The sequence below is a fragment of the Labeo rohita genome, chromosome 25 (assembly GCF_022985175.1).
Source record: "Labeo rohita strain BAU-BD-2019 chromosome 25, IGBB_LRoh.1.0, whole genome shotgun sequence".
Classification (NCBI taxonomy): Eukaryota; Metazoa; Chordata; class Actinopteri; order Cypriniformes; family Cyprinidae; genus Labeo; species Labeo rohita.
The window spans coordinates 8,887,046-8,901,059 of NC_066893.1; the positions used below are offsets into that span (position 1 = coordinate 8,887,046).

The window sequence follows — 14,014 nt, forward strand, 5'->3', positions numbered from 1 at the left end:
TTCATATCAACAGATTATGAGTTACATTTGGGAAATTTAGTTAAGAATGTGCATTTAATAAACACTGTATATTGAATTTTTAAAACCCTTTAATAAGCAGAAATACCTTGAATGGATTTCTTATACATAGTAACCTGACTTTAGTAGTTGCTGGAGGTGCTTTTTCTTTCTTTCTTTCTTTCTTTCTTTCTTTTTTCTTTCTTTTTTTCACAAAACCATTCATAAGGATAATTTTTTTTTTTTTTAAATTGAGATTTATAAATCATCTGAAAGCTAAATAAATAAGCTTTCCATTGAGGTATGGTTTGTTAGGATAGGACAATATTTGAAAATCTGAAATCTGAGGGTGCAAAAAATCAAAACATTGAGAAAATCGCCTTTAAAGTTATCTAAATGAAGTTCTTAACAATGCATATTACTATTCAAAAATTAAGTTTTGATATATGTACAGTAGGAAATTTACAAAATATCTTCATGGAATTCATGGTTTTTGAGCATAAAAGAAAAATCAATAATTTCGACCCATACAGTATATTATTGGCTATTGCTACAAATATACCTGAGCTACTTATGACTGGTTTTGTGGTCCAGGGTCACATTTATGTTTGTATCTCACTGGATCCAAAACCATTTTGAGGTTAAAAAGTTGTATGATGATAACATAGCTATTTACATGGCCAAGCTTTGATATGCAATGCATAAATCTTACATTAGTTCTATAACACTAGTGCGTCCAGCAATTGTTCAGTATATTTATGCATATGTTAATATTCCAGTTTTCACTCCTTTTTTGCATGAATTCACCATAAATAGCTAACAGACAAAAACTGGGTATTAAAATGTATGTCTTATAACTAAAAAATACAAAGTAAAAAAATAATAAAAAGAACATTTTAAATAAGAATATCAATGGATCAGCTACTCAAAAATGTGAAGAATGACTTACAATTGGTATGTATTTACAAATAAATAAAAAATATAAATGCATCATTAAAATTCTAATTTATAGAGTAACCAAACATACGTTAAAAAATGCTGCATCCACATATCATTTATTTCGATTTTTTTTAAACAATAATACTTCTGTAAGAAGTATTTGACTAGGTAAAATTTCAGCTCTCATATATACTTTTTTTTTTGGCCACGGCTCATAAACCAAAAATGTAGGTGCAGGGATACTAAAAACTTATATCATAGAATCCTATCAGGATTGTCTAATTTGTGCAGTTTGTGCCTTGTGGATGACGCCTTATGTGTTTTAAAGCGAAAATGTGCGCCTGTGTCATTAGAAGACGGGCAAAGACATGAAAGTGCCAGTGTTAATAGGTCTCACACACATCCATTCATCGGCTATTGACAGTGTGTCCCTGTTGAGCGGCTGCACTGGAGCTTCTCTCTAGCGCTGCCAGTGGACAATCAAACCTACACACCCACCTCTGTCTACACTCGCCTGTTCAACATTTCTTACTTCTGCTAGAAAAATACATAGCTACAGCAAACCTCTGAGCTCTGAATCGCATCGCGGCGCATCGTGATACACCAGCAGCAATAGCTCCAAAAGAAAGCACAACATGGAGTCCCCTCCAGATCCAGCGAGCGACCCGGGCAACGGCGTCTCAGAGCCGGTTACCCCGGTCAGGGAAACCCCGGTAAACCTGGAGACCCTCCGCAAAGCTGAGCACCAAGCCCCGGTGCGCCGGCAGAGCTGCTCCAGCACCAACAGAGGTGAGAGACAGTGATTCTTTGGAATCGATACGACATTGATTCTCCGTAGTATTGATGAGCAAAACTTCAAAGTGAATTCATTTCAACTTAAATGGCGCGCTCGGCGCGTCAAAATCATTCCAGCGCGTTTGGCTCACTGGAAAAGCGCATGGCGAATTAGAATAGACGGCGTTTAGGAAATATATATGAATTAAGATGCTTTTAGAGTTGATGTGCTCGTACAAGCGAACGATCCTGCCATTGTTGTTGGATGTATGTCAGCACTGACACTGAAGACTAAAAACTAAACATATGCGTTTATCCTAAAAAAATCTAAATTTTACTACCCGCAAGTTAATTTATAAATCAAAAATAGTGTGAAATAATATCTATATACGCAAAGGCGGAGATCAGAATGTTATAATGTGTATACCTACGTAAGCCCAACTTATGTACATTGTATTTTTTTTTTTAAATGAGACTAATGCAATGATAAAATTCCCGACACTGTTTTTGTTTTGATATATGCTGATTTGATTGTTTTTTGTTTTTTTTTTAAGTGTAGCCTATTTTTATATTTCATTCATTAGTTGTTAGCATGCCTTTGATCAATGCGCTGTAGTTGGGCGCATTTAAATACTTAATAAATACATTCAAAGGCATTCGGTCTTTTCATTCGGTCTTTTCTTAATGTCAATGATATGTCTAAATATGAGTGTTGTACAGTACAGACAGTAGCTTTTTAGCCACTCCCCCTTCTTTGGCTCCATTCAACTCATCCAAGTTCAGTGCAAAATGTTTCTGCGATTATACAGACAAAAAGTGAACAAGTGACACGATACTGTATAAAGTAGCGTTGAATGTCTGCTCAGGTTGTTGTGCGTCGCGCTGAAGGGTATATTTAGAGGCTGATATGGTGAATGTGGAATGTAAGCTGGTTATGTAACAAGTTTTGCCATAAACAGAGCAGGGAAAATCATTCGATATCTGTAATGTCAAAGTCTGCGGTCCGGAGTGTGTTTTGTGTGACTGCACGGTGGCGAATGTGTGTAATGCTGTTCACAATGTCGTCTTGTTTTGATATTGGTTTATTAAACAAAATGCATTTAAAAACTCCGGTCCACTTTGTAAACAAAAACATTACTGGACTGTGAAGTCAGCGCGCGCGTAATAAGTTGAAATCTAAATTATTCATGTTGAGTACGAAACGAAATGACGTTGAATAGCGAAAACAAATTTTGCGAATCTCTAATAAATCTCGAGTCCTTTCTCTAGCCGTTGTTTCACTTTTGTTGCTTGGTACTTTCCCAGCACTGTGCACTTATGTAATAGCAGTCAGAAGAGGCAGGTATGGGAGGCACTGTCCGGATGGGAGTTTTTAGGCAAGTCTATGCCCTTTTTTAAAAAAAGAAGGAGATTGACTTTGAGACACTCCTAACCTGCTGACCCATATTCACCCCCACCCTTTACAGCAGGACTAAAGTGCATCTGGAAGGGAAAGGCGAAAGAAAGAACGCCTCAGCCCTGTTATGTAACCCTTGTGTGAATGGGCGATGAGAAACAAAGTGTTCAGCGGGACTGTTCTCTTCGGCTCTCGGATCCACTTTGCTTTCGCAAGACTTGTGCAACAAACACACCAGCAGAGTCAATAGACCTGTGCGGCCGTGACGTCAGTTTGTAGGCCGCTTAAGAATGGCGAGATTTGATTTATGACTAAAATAAATGACGTCAGAGACATTTGGTTCTATGGCAAAAATGAGACACAGTCATACCTTAAATATGAACTTGTATTTGAAAGCGTTTATGTTTGTTGCTATAGAAGCAATACAAAGATTTCTGATCGAAGGAGGACACAAATTCGCATCCGATTGGAAGTTGTAGTACTTGTTTAGCAATGTTTTTGCTTAAAAACCCTTTAGAACTCATGTTTGGAGATGTGATTAAGATTCACACTATAGAAGGAATGATATTTAAGTATTGTTAACCACACCTTTGTTGACTCAATAATCAAAATCCACCATAAAATCAAACCAATAAAATGCTAATGGACAATATACCAAACAGCTAGAGATAAAGATTATAGTTGTATAATGGAGTGGCAGAAGTTAAGAAAAGTTGGACTGAAATTATGTTATCCAAAATGAAATATTGTAATAGTAACAATACTTTATTAAAATGAACAATTTATAATAAAATAATGTTCAAAGTTAATGTATGTATATATGTGTATATCAATTTATTTATTTATTTATTTTTACAATAAATTGTACTTTTATCAGAGTTTTTTTCAGCAGAATTTGAAAAAAAAATTAATTTTAGGTAGGGGAGAGTGAGGAGAAAAACTTAATTTAAAAAGAAAATTGTTGACAGAGATATATTTTTACTGTCTATTAATACCAGGTGGTATTTTGTAAAAATGTAGAAAGACTTCAGTGTAATTTCAGTTTGAACATAAGTTGCGCATTGTTACTTTTGATCCCGTTGGTTGGGACGAAAGTAACACACGTGGGGTCAAAAGTAACACAACACAAGTTAGATTTTTGTTGTGTTACTCTTGTTTTTATTAAATATATACAAGACTATGACGTTGTTAATATGTAACTGCAAACATATTTTGTCCTTAATCTTTTATTAAAATTATTACGTTCTTCTTTTAAATTTAAGTTTCATCACATGTTTCAAAACATTTTTTTTTTAACAGAATGAACAATATGAAAATTAGATTAGAATATAAATTCTCAACATAATTTAACAGTAGACCTTTTTGTGTTTGCATCCAGTTGTTTGTATGTATAAATTCAAAATGTGCATAAAACATCTTGAAACACTGCAAATTTATAGGTGGAGGTGGAAAAGCTAAGGTATGGCTAAAGCCTAAATATGACTAAGGTAAATGCGATGTAGCAACAGCCCTGAGACTGATGTTCCTGACAGAAACGCCCTCTCATGATTATGTGGCTGAATCAAACCTCTGTCTCTTTCTGATCGTCACCCTTGGCATATTTTAAACATTTATGATAAGCGTTTTAATAAATGATGCAAGACACAGAAAGTCACCAAATTAGCATACTGTGGGACAAAAGAAACACTTGTTGTCACTGTAGGGAAACAAAAGTAACAAGTGTTACTTTCGTCCTGACAGGAACTCCTGACATTTAAATCCAATTTACTTCTATACTAAAAAACTCTTAGAAGCCAAACTTCAGGATGTATTACAGCACTAAATAACATGTAGATTGATCATTACTGTGACACATGAAACAAGAAACACAACAACTAATTTGAATTTTTTTTTTTACTGCTTTCATAATTTGCTTATTGTATTCAAAAACTGCTTTCCGGACCTAACCACGGGAAACAATGACGAAATCACGTGATATTTCTTAGCCCTATCAAGGGTTGCGTGCTGAATGTGCTGTCATAGCTTGCAAAGCAAATTTAGTCCGGACTCTTAAGAAAATAGGTTTGTTACTTTTGTCTCACGTTACTTTCGTCCCCGCTGTCCCCTATTTTGCATATTGAAGTGGCAAAAATAGAAAAGTTGGAATTATGATATCCAAAATGTAATATTCTAGAATGTTCTATATAAAATCAAAATGTTCTATATAAATTTTTTTTTAAAAATAAAAATTTCCTAAAGTTTTTTTTTTTTTTTTTTTTTTTTTCCCAACAGTGTAGGGCTGCATGACTAAAATAAAATAAAATAAAATAAAATAGTTAATTTTAGGTATTTTGCATATTGGAGTGGCAAAAGTTTAGAAAACTTGGACTGAAATTATGATATCCATGTAATATTATAATAGTAATAATACTTTATTAAAAGTATTCATTCATAATAAAAATTCATAAAAAATAATGTTCAAAACTTTCTCTATATAAAGGTCAAAATTGTATATATGTATTTATTTATTTATTTATTTAAAACAATACATTTTAATTCAGCAGGGTAGGGCTACATAACTATGATAAATCCACAATAAAAAAATTACACACAATTATTAATTTTAGATATTTTGCATATTGGAGTTGCAAAAGTTTAGAAAAGCTGGAGTGAAATTATGATATCCAAAATGTAATATAATTTTATTAATAATACTTTATTAAAATAAAAATTAATAATAAAATAATGTTCAAAATTTTCTTTACACAAAGGACAAAAATATTTATTTATTTAAGAAATTTTAATTTTAGCAGTTTTTTTCAGCAGGGTAGGGCTGAATGACTAAAAAAAAATCAAATAATAATAAAAAATACACACAATTATTAATTTTAGGTAATACATTTGGCATTGAAATTAATTTGTGCAAAACAATCTGAGAACTGTTTTTGAATTATTCAATTATTGCTGTGAATAAATTGTCAACATAAGTTCAAGGAAGGTAAAAAAAACCCCTTTTTTACTTATTCCTTTTTAAAAAAAATTAAATATACTTGGTGACACAATAGCATACATAGTTCATTTTATGATTTTAAATCTTTTACTTTTGACCTCAAGTTTTATTGTACGTCTCATTTTGTCCAGATTCTGCTTTACTCTTAATTCTTAATTTGAATAAACATATCAATAATCATTTATACTATTTAGCACAGACGCTACTTTTTCCTGTTTGTTGGATAAACAGTCAACTTGACATCGACTCTTTTAGCATCATAAATTCTGGAATACTTTGATAAGGCTATTGGTCATTGTATCCATTTGTGCAACGTTGTTACGAAGTTCAACCGGTGCAAAAAACACGTCATAGGTGCATGATTCAACATGCATGTAAATGCATTGCTGTATTAGCTGTCATCATGTTGAATATTTTTTGGATTAATTGCACAGCCCTAATAGATACTATAAGAGAGAGACCGCATATGTTGTAATAATGAAGCTTGATTTTTAAATGCTTGCTGATTTGTTGTTATAGCTTCTGTTATCTTTGGATCATATACATTATTATTATTTTTTCAGACTGTAAATATCAATGTCGCACTCAAGTACACGTTTTAGCAGCTGTGACTGTTAATCATATTTTGGCTGCTTAAACACTTAAAATTGCTGTTTAGTCAGATCTCATAATTACGCACAGTAGGACACCACATGTGAAACTGCTTTATTATTAGTTAACCACAAGCAGTTTGTGGTTTTGCTTGTGGTGTGTCAGTGAGTTTATTTAGCTTTGGCTGCATTGGCTGTGATTGTGGGTGTCGGAGGCAATCTCGGCGCACGGATGAATTAACCACTTTCAGCGGATCTATGAAATGAAGCAAACCGCATTGCTTTGATCTCCAGTGAAAAGCGAATATAACCGAGGCTCTTGGAAGAGTTAGGATGACCGGTTACATTTATGAAGAAAATTATAGGAACTCTATTTCTTTTAATTGAAATTTGTCTTTTATGCTTTTAAAATTAGATGGAGTTATTATTCAAGCTCAAAGCAACTTTTTCCATCTTTTATTAAGAAAGTATGAAATAATTTAAGGAAAGACAACCTTAAACCGCCCTTTGTTTTTGATCTGATTCATATTTTTTGGCACCTTTTTTGCAGTGAAACCTAATGTTTACGTAACAAATGAGTTGTTTGACCTAAATGTCATCCAGTAGACTAATTTTTATAAAATATTACCTGCATATTCAAGTTCAAACCAAATATATATTTTCTCGTTCTTTTATTAAGGAAATATATAAGACATTTTGAGAACCTTAAACTGAACTTTTATTTAATGTCACATTCATATTGTTTGTACCTTTTTGTCTGTGAAACTTGATGTTTATGTAAGAAATGTGTCATTTGATCTGAATGTCATCCAGTAGACTCATTTTTATACAAATATTACATATGTGTTGACGCTTACAGAAAGAAAATCTCAGGAAAGTAGTCCACACCCGTTCTTTTTCTCTTTCTGTAACCTGTATTATATTTATTATTATTATTCTTATAATTTGGTGTTCTTATTTGACTCTTTGTCTCAAAATTGTTTACATCTTTTACATCTCACAGTTCTGACTTTTTTTTTCTTTGTCAGAATTGCTTGATATAAATTCACAATTGTGAGTCATAAAGTCAGTTGCGAGATAAAAGCTTCGCAAAATAAAAATCTCGCAATTGTGACTTAATTTCTCAGAATTGCAATTTAATTTCTCAAAATTGCCACTTCATTTCTCAGAATTGCGAGTTTATTTTTTTTTAGAATTGTTACTTAATTTCTCAAAATTGCAATTTTTATTACTCAAATTACTCAAAATTACAGTTTCTCACAATTGCGACTGTTTCACACAATTGTGACTTTATTTCTCAGAATTGAGAGTTTATTTCTTAGAATTATGACTTTATTTCTCAGAATTGCAAGTTTATTTCTCAAAATTGCAAATTAATTTCCCAAAATTGCGACTTTATTTCTCACAATTGGGATTTTATTTCTCAGAATTGTGAGTTTATTTCTCAAAATTGCAAATTCATTTCTCAAAATTGCGACTTCATTTCTCAGAATTGAGAGTTTATTTCTTAGAATTGTGACTTAATTTCTCAGAATTGCAGATTTATGTCTCAAAATTGCAAATTCATTTCCCAAAATTGCGACTTCATTTCTCAGAATCGCGTCTTTATTACTCAGAATTACCACTTTTTTTTTGTTTCAAATTTGCAACTTTATTTCTCAGAATTGCGAGTTTATTTCTCAAAATTGCAAAAAGTATTTCTCAAAATTGCGACTTCATTTCTCAGAACTGCAACTTTATTTTTCAAAATTGTGGCTTTATTTCCCACATTTGCAAGTTTATATCATAATTCTGAGGAAAAAAGTCAGAATTGTGAGTTTGTTTCATGCAGAAAAAATTCACAATTACTTTTTTTTTTTTTTTTTAGTTTTTATTCAGTGGCACAAATGAGATTCCATAATTAAAGTTAACTTTCAGCAAAAATCTTTTTGTTTACATTTATTTTAACTGAATCATGCTATGTAGTCCTATTTCAGATACATAAATAGGTTTATTGCACACATCTAAAATGATTTAACAAAACAAAGTAAATGATCAGACATTGTGGCTTAGTTTTTTTTGTCAAACATCTGAAGCATTCTCCAAATTATAGTGCGTTGTTCAGACGGTACACTTAGCTTTGTCCACAGAAACCAACATCTGGATGTGAAGACTTTTAGTAAGAAACAAATTTTCCCTTTTTTTTTTTTTTTTTTTTTTTTTTTTTTCTTTTTTTTACACTATGCCCACACATGGCCTTTGACTGTTTGATGTTTTTGTCTGTTATTATTTTTACCTGTGCTTATCCACATCCACAAAGAACTCAGAGCTGCAAACTTCACATTTGACCTTCTAGTAATCAAAAGACAATGCTGAAGAGCGTCACAATGCTGTTTTAACGCCGAGTGTTGACACTTGACATCATGTTTAAAGGAGGTTCTTAAAGGATAACAGGGGTCAGACAGGCAAGCACACAAATGCTTAAATCACTTAGAGAGTGTGTTATTACTACATTAGGCATCCTCCAGCACTCAAGGGAGTTTGAAAACAGTCAGTTAATGCTGTTTTTGGCTATGGAGATTCAGGCTTGTAGCTTTTTTTAGGGTTTTTGATCTTATGAAGGTCTTTTGCTTTCATTTACTTGTATGTTAAATGCAACTGGATACAGTTGCAATATTTTTAAAAAAAGAAAAAAGTGTAGAGTAAGATTTGGTTTTGTTAACTGGGTTGGTGTCAACTGTGTGAAACTACTGGGTGTGAGAAATATTTCATTCAAAAAGTGAATCTTACTTCAGCTATTTTCTATGTAATCAGAGTGTAGTGACTTATCTGTTAAGCTCCAAAACAACAAAGACAAAACACCATAAGTTTCTTAAATGGCGTCAATATGAGTTAAGGTTTTTGAGGAAAACATTCCAGGATTTTTCTCCATATAGTGGACTTCAATGGGGATCAATGGGTTGAAAGTCCAAATTGCAGTTTCAGATCAGCTTCAAAGAGCTCTACACAATCCCAGTGGAGGAATAAGGGTCTTATCTAATGAAATGATCAGTCGTTTTCTAAATAAATAAATACAACTTACAGATGAAGCCAAAAGTTTGCATACACCTTGCAGAATCTGCAAAATGTTAATTATTTTATCAAAATAAGGGATCATTTTATCATAAAATGCATGTTATTTTTTATTTAGTACTGACCTGAATATGATATTTCACATAAGAGATGTTTACATATAGTCCACAAGAGAAAATAATAGTTGAGTTTATAAAAATGACCCCGTTTAAAAGTTTACATATGCTTGATTCTTAATACTGTGTTGTTACCTGAATGATCCACAGCTGTGTTTTTGTTCAATTATAGTTGTTCATGAGTCCCTTGCTTGTCCTGAACAGTTAAACTGTCTGCTGTTCTTCTGAAAAATCCTTCAGGTCCCACAAATTCTTTGGTTTTTCAGCATTTTTGTTTATTTGAACCCTTTCCAACAATGACTGAATGATTTTGAGATCCAACTTTTCACACTGAGGACAACTGAGGACTCATATGCAACTATTACAGAAGGTTCAAACACTCACTGATGCTCCAGAAGGAAACATAATGCATTAAGAGCCAGGGGGTGAAAACTTTTGAAATTTGAAGATCAGGGTAAATCTAACTTTAAATTTAAATTTTTGTCTGTTGGGAAACAGGCAGGTATCTTCTGAAGGGCAGTGCTGAATGGGAAAAAATGATATTTAGGAAAAATAAGAAAAATGTGCACATCTTCATTCTGTTTAAAAGTTTTCACCCCCTGGCTTTTAATGCATCGTGTTTCCTTCTAGAGCATCAGTGAGTGTTTGAACCTTCTGTAATAGTTGCATGTGAGTCCCTCAGTGTGAAAAGATGGATCTCAAAATCATACAGTCATTGTTAGAAAGGGTTCAAATACACAAAAATGCTGAAAAACCAAAGAATTTGTAGAACCTGAATAATTCTTCTGAAGAACAGTAGGCAGTTTAACTGTTCAAGACAAACAAGGGACTCATGAACAACTATCACTAAACAAGAAAACACAGCTGTGTATCATTCAGGTAACAACACGCTATTAAGAATCAAGTGTATGTAAACTTTTGAACATGGTCATTGTTATAAATTTAGCTATTATTTTCTCTTGTAGACTATATGTAAACATCTTTATCTTATTCAGGTCAGTACTAAATGAAAAAATAACATGCATTTTATATGATTCCTCTTATTTTGGTAAAATAGTTAACATTTTGCAGATTCTGCAAGGTGTATGTAGACTTTTGACTTCAACTGTAATACTTTTTAACCACAAATGCTCGCCTTGCGATGTGCGTCTATGACTTTATGCATTACGTAATTATGTTGGAAAGGTCATTCGTGGTTAGTTCTCCATCTGTCTACTTCGGTTCAAAAAGTTAAGGTAGGGAGAACAGCTTCATCTCATTTTCTCCTCCAACTTCAAAATTGTCTGACATCATTGTTATACCTTTTTTTGTAAAGGGCATTTGACTTTCTTTGCATGTTCGCTTTGTGAACACTGGGGCAGTACTTCCACCTACTGTACGCCATGCGAGACCTTTCCAACGTGATTATGTAAAGCGTGAAGTCCAGCTAATCGTTTTGCTAGATAAGTCTCTTGTTTCTCGACTGGGATTGTGTAGAGCCATTCGAAGCTGCATTGAAAAACTGCAGTTTGGGCCTTCAACCCACTCATCCCCATTGAAGTCCACTATATAAAGAAAAATCCTGGAATGTTTTCCTCAAAAACCTTAATTTCTTTTTGACTAAAGAAAGAAAGACATGAACATAGATGACATAGGGGTGAGTAAATTAAAAGAAAATTGTAATTTAGTTTTTTCAAGGTCTTGGAAAGACCTCTACCTTGATGGTTCCGATTGGGAAAAACTGTAAGCAAAGCTCTGCCTTCCAACCTTTTGCCTATTGCACACCTCCACAATCACACGTGTGCGCAGGAAGCAGAGGCTTTGCATCAATCACGTTGAGTAGATTTGCAGTGTCATGAGCTTGTTTTAATGGGCTCCTTCCAGTTGACTCTCAGGCATGGCCGGCGTTTGTTTAGACTCACATTTGTTGGCATTGCGGATGCACATGTGCGGTGCAGTGCCTTAACTTAATTTCTCCTTTATTGGAAGACAGCGGAATGACTGTGGGGTCTGCCATCTGTGAAGGACTAGCCTATAATTACTTATTAGTTGGCATGGCAGACAACAATATTTTGCTTGCTCCCAGCCTCGGTGTCAGAGTGTGATGGTGAAATCTGTCACCTGGCGGTGTGCTGATTGACTCTTTCCAGCAGGGGGGATATTTTAGCGGCTGAATGCAGCCAAGCTGAGCCCTTTTATTCAAACCCCACAATTAGCCTAACAGATATTGTGCAGTGACACCGGTGTTTAACGTCACAGCGACCGATGTGCTCCAGCTGAACCTGTTCACTGTAACATTCAACGTTATCCCACCCTGACTGGGTTTTAAAGGAAGGGTTCATCCAAAAAATGCTGTTCCCTATTCGGACCTCTTGTTTTAATTAAGTAATTAATTAATTAACTAACGAATTAACTTATTTACATATAAGACAGACAAATATCTCCATGTGAAAACATTTAGAAACCAACATGTTTTCAAAATTAAATAACTGACTTGTTGTTATTGTTATTTTTGATATTATTATTTGATTATTTGAATACATATTAAATATTTTAATAAATTAATTATTTTAAAATATTAAATAAAATATTAAATTTATCACAAAAAATGTACTTTAAATACTTTTATCTTAATTTACTCATTAATTCAAATCAGTTATTATTTTATTATTCAGATATTATTTTAATGATGTGCTGTTTTTAATTGAATTGTGTTGAATGACTGATTGAAAAATAACACATTATTAATATTAGTTTTTGGGTGAACAGTTTCTTGATGATATTTTGCATTTGACATAAGTTGCATAATAGTTAATCATTTACCCCGCATTTTTTTTACACCATATTTATTACCATAATAGCAATTTTATTTTTACTGCTAAGGCTTATTGTAATTTATGCTACTGTAAAAGTTTATCATATTACATTCTTGTTACTGTAATACCTTAGTTTGGTATCACGTCTGATTTAAAGTTATCATAATAAATCACGATGATGATATGATGAATAATATAGATGAATGTAAAATAGCTTTTAGGTTCTTATGCTCATTTTTTATTTTTTTATGGTATTGAAATTATACTTAAAGGGATTTTCACAATAAATATTGTTCCAAAACAGTAGGTAAAAAATGCTTTTTTTTATTTATTTATTTATTTTAAAATGATGCTTAAAAGGCTTTTCACAATAAATATTGTTACAGCAATAAGTAAAAAAAGAAAGATCCCAAAACATATTTATTTTATTTATTTATTTACATACTGTATTTATTTATTTATTTATTCTTAAAGGGCTTTTCACAATAAATATTAATCCAAAACAGTAAGTAAAAAAGTAAGATTGCGTTAAACATTTGTAATTGTTGTTTATTTATTTAAATTATGCTTAAAAGGCTTTTCACACTAAATATTGTTACAAAGAAAAAAAAAAAAGAAAAACATTTATTTATTTATTTATTTATTTAGCAAAAGTATAAATGAAATTGCAACTCCTTATAAATCTTATTGCCAGGTGTGCAGGAATAAAGAAAAGCTAATATTGAATAGTAAATATAAAAACAAAAATTGTGTGCACACTGTTGTAGTTGCAAGTCAAATGTAATGCAACATTCATTAAGCACTGTAAATGTTATCATGTAAAATAATTTAAAAAAGCTTACATGAACATGCTTAGCTATTTAACAGCCATTAAAAATAGTGCATCAGTGCATCCTTCTGCACTTTTAAAAAATTAAAATGTATTTTTTTTTTTAACTGTCATTATATGAAAAAGATGAAAGTTGATACTGGGATGGTACTGTTTGAAAAGATACACCTTTGTGTCTTATTAACCCCTAAAGGTGCATATTGGTACCTTAAAGGTATATATTAGTAGCTAAAGTATAAATATGAGTACCTTGTTTAGATTTTATACCTTTTTTCTGTTGCACAGGTTTTGAACGACATGAGAGTGAGTAAACAATGACAGGATTTTTACTTTTGGATGAACTATTCCTTTAACAAGTTGGCATACGTCAGTCTGGATGCAGATACGCAGTAACATGCTGCTTTTAATGGAGCAGACACCTCTTAATGGTAGTCTGGCCGTGGCAGTTGTTTTTGTTGGCTGGTCAGCAACACGCTGCTGAAAACCCCAGCATGGTACGGGCTCCAGTCACTGGCCCCAGTCTGTGGACTGTTAACGC

The 14,014-nt window shown here is 32.6% G+C and overlaps 1 protein-coding gene across 1 annotated transcript in view; it reads left to right on the forward strand.

The window, feature by feature from the left end:
• Window positions 1-1,402: 1,402 nt before the first annotated feature.
• Window positions 1,403-14,014, forward strand: part of roraa (RAR-related orphan receptor A, paralog a) — a 384,106-nt gene continuing 371,494 nt past the window's right edge. Inside the window, exon 1 of the mRNA XM_051099046.1 lies at window positions 1,403-1,725. Within this exon, the coding sequence (XP_050955003.1) occupies window positions 1,572-1,725 (154 nt within the window). The 5' untranslated portion in view covers window positions 1,403-1,571. The remainder of the gene's footprint in view (window positions 1,726-14,014) is intronic.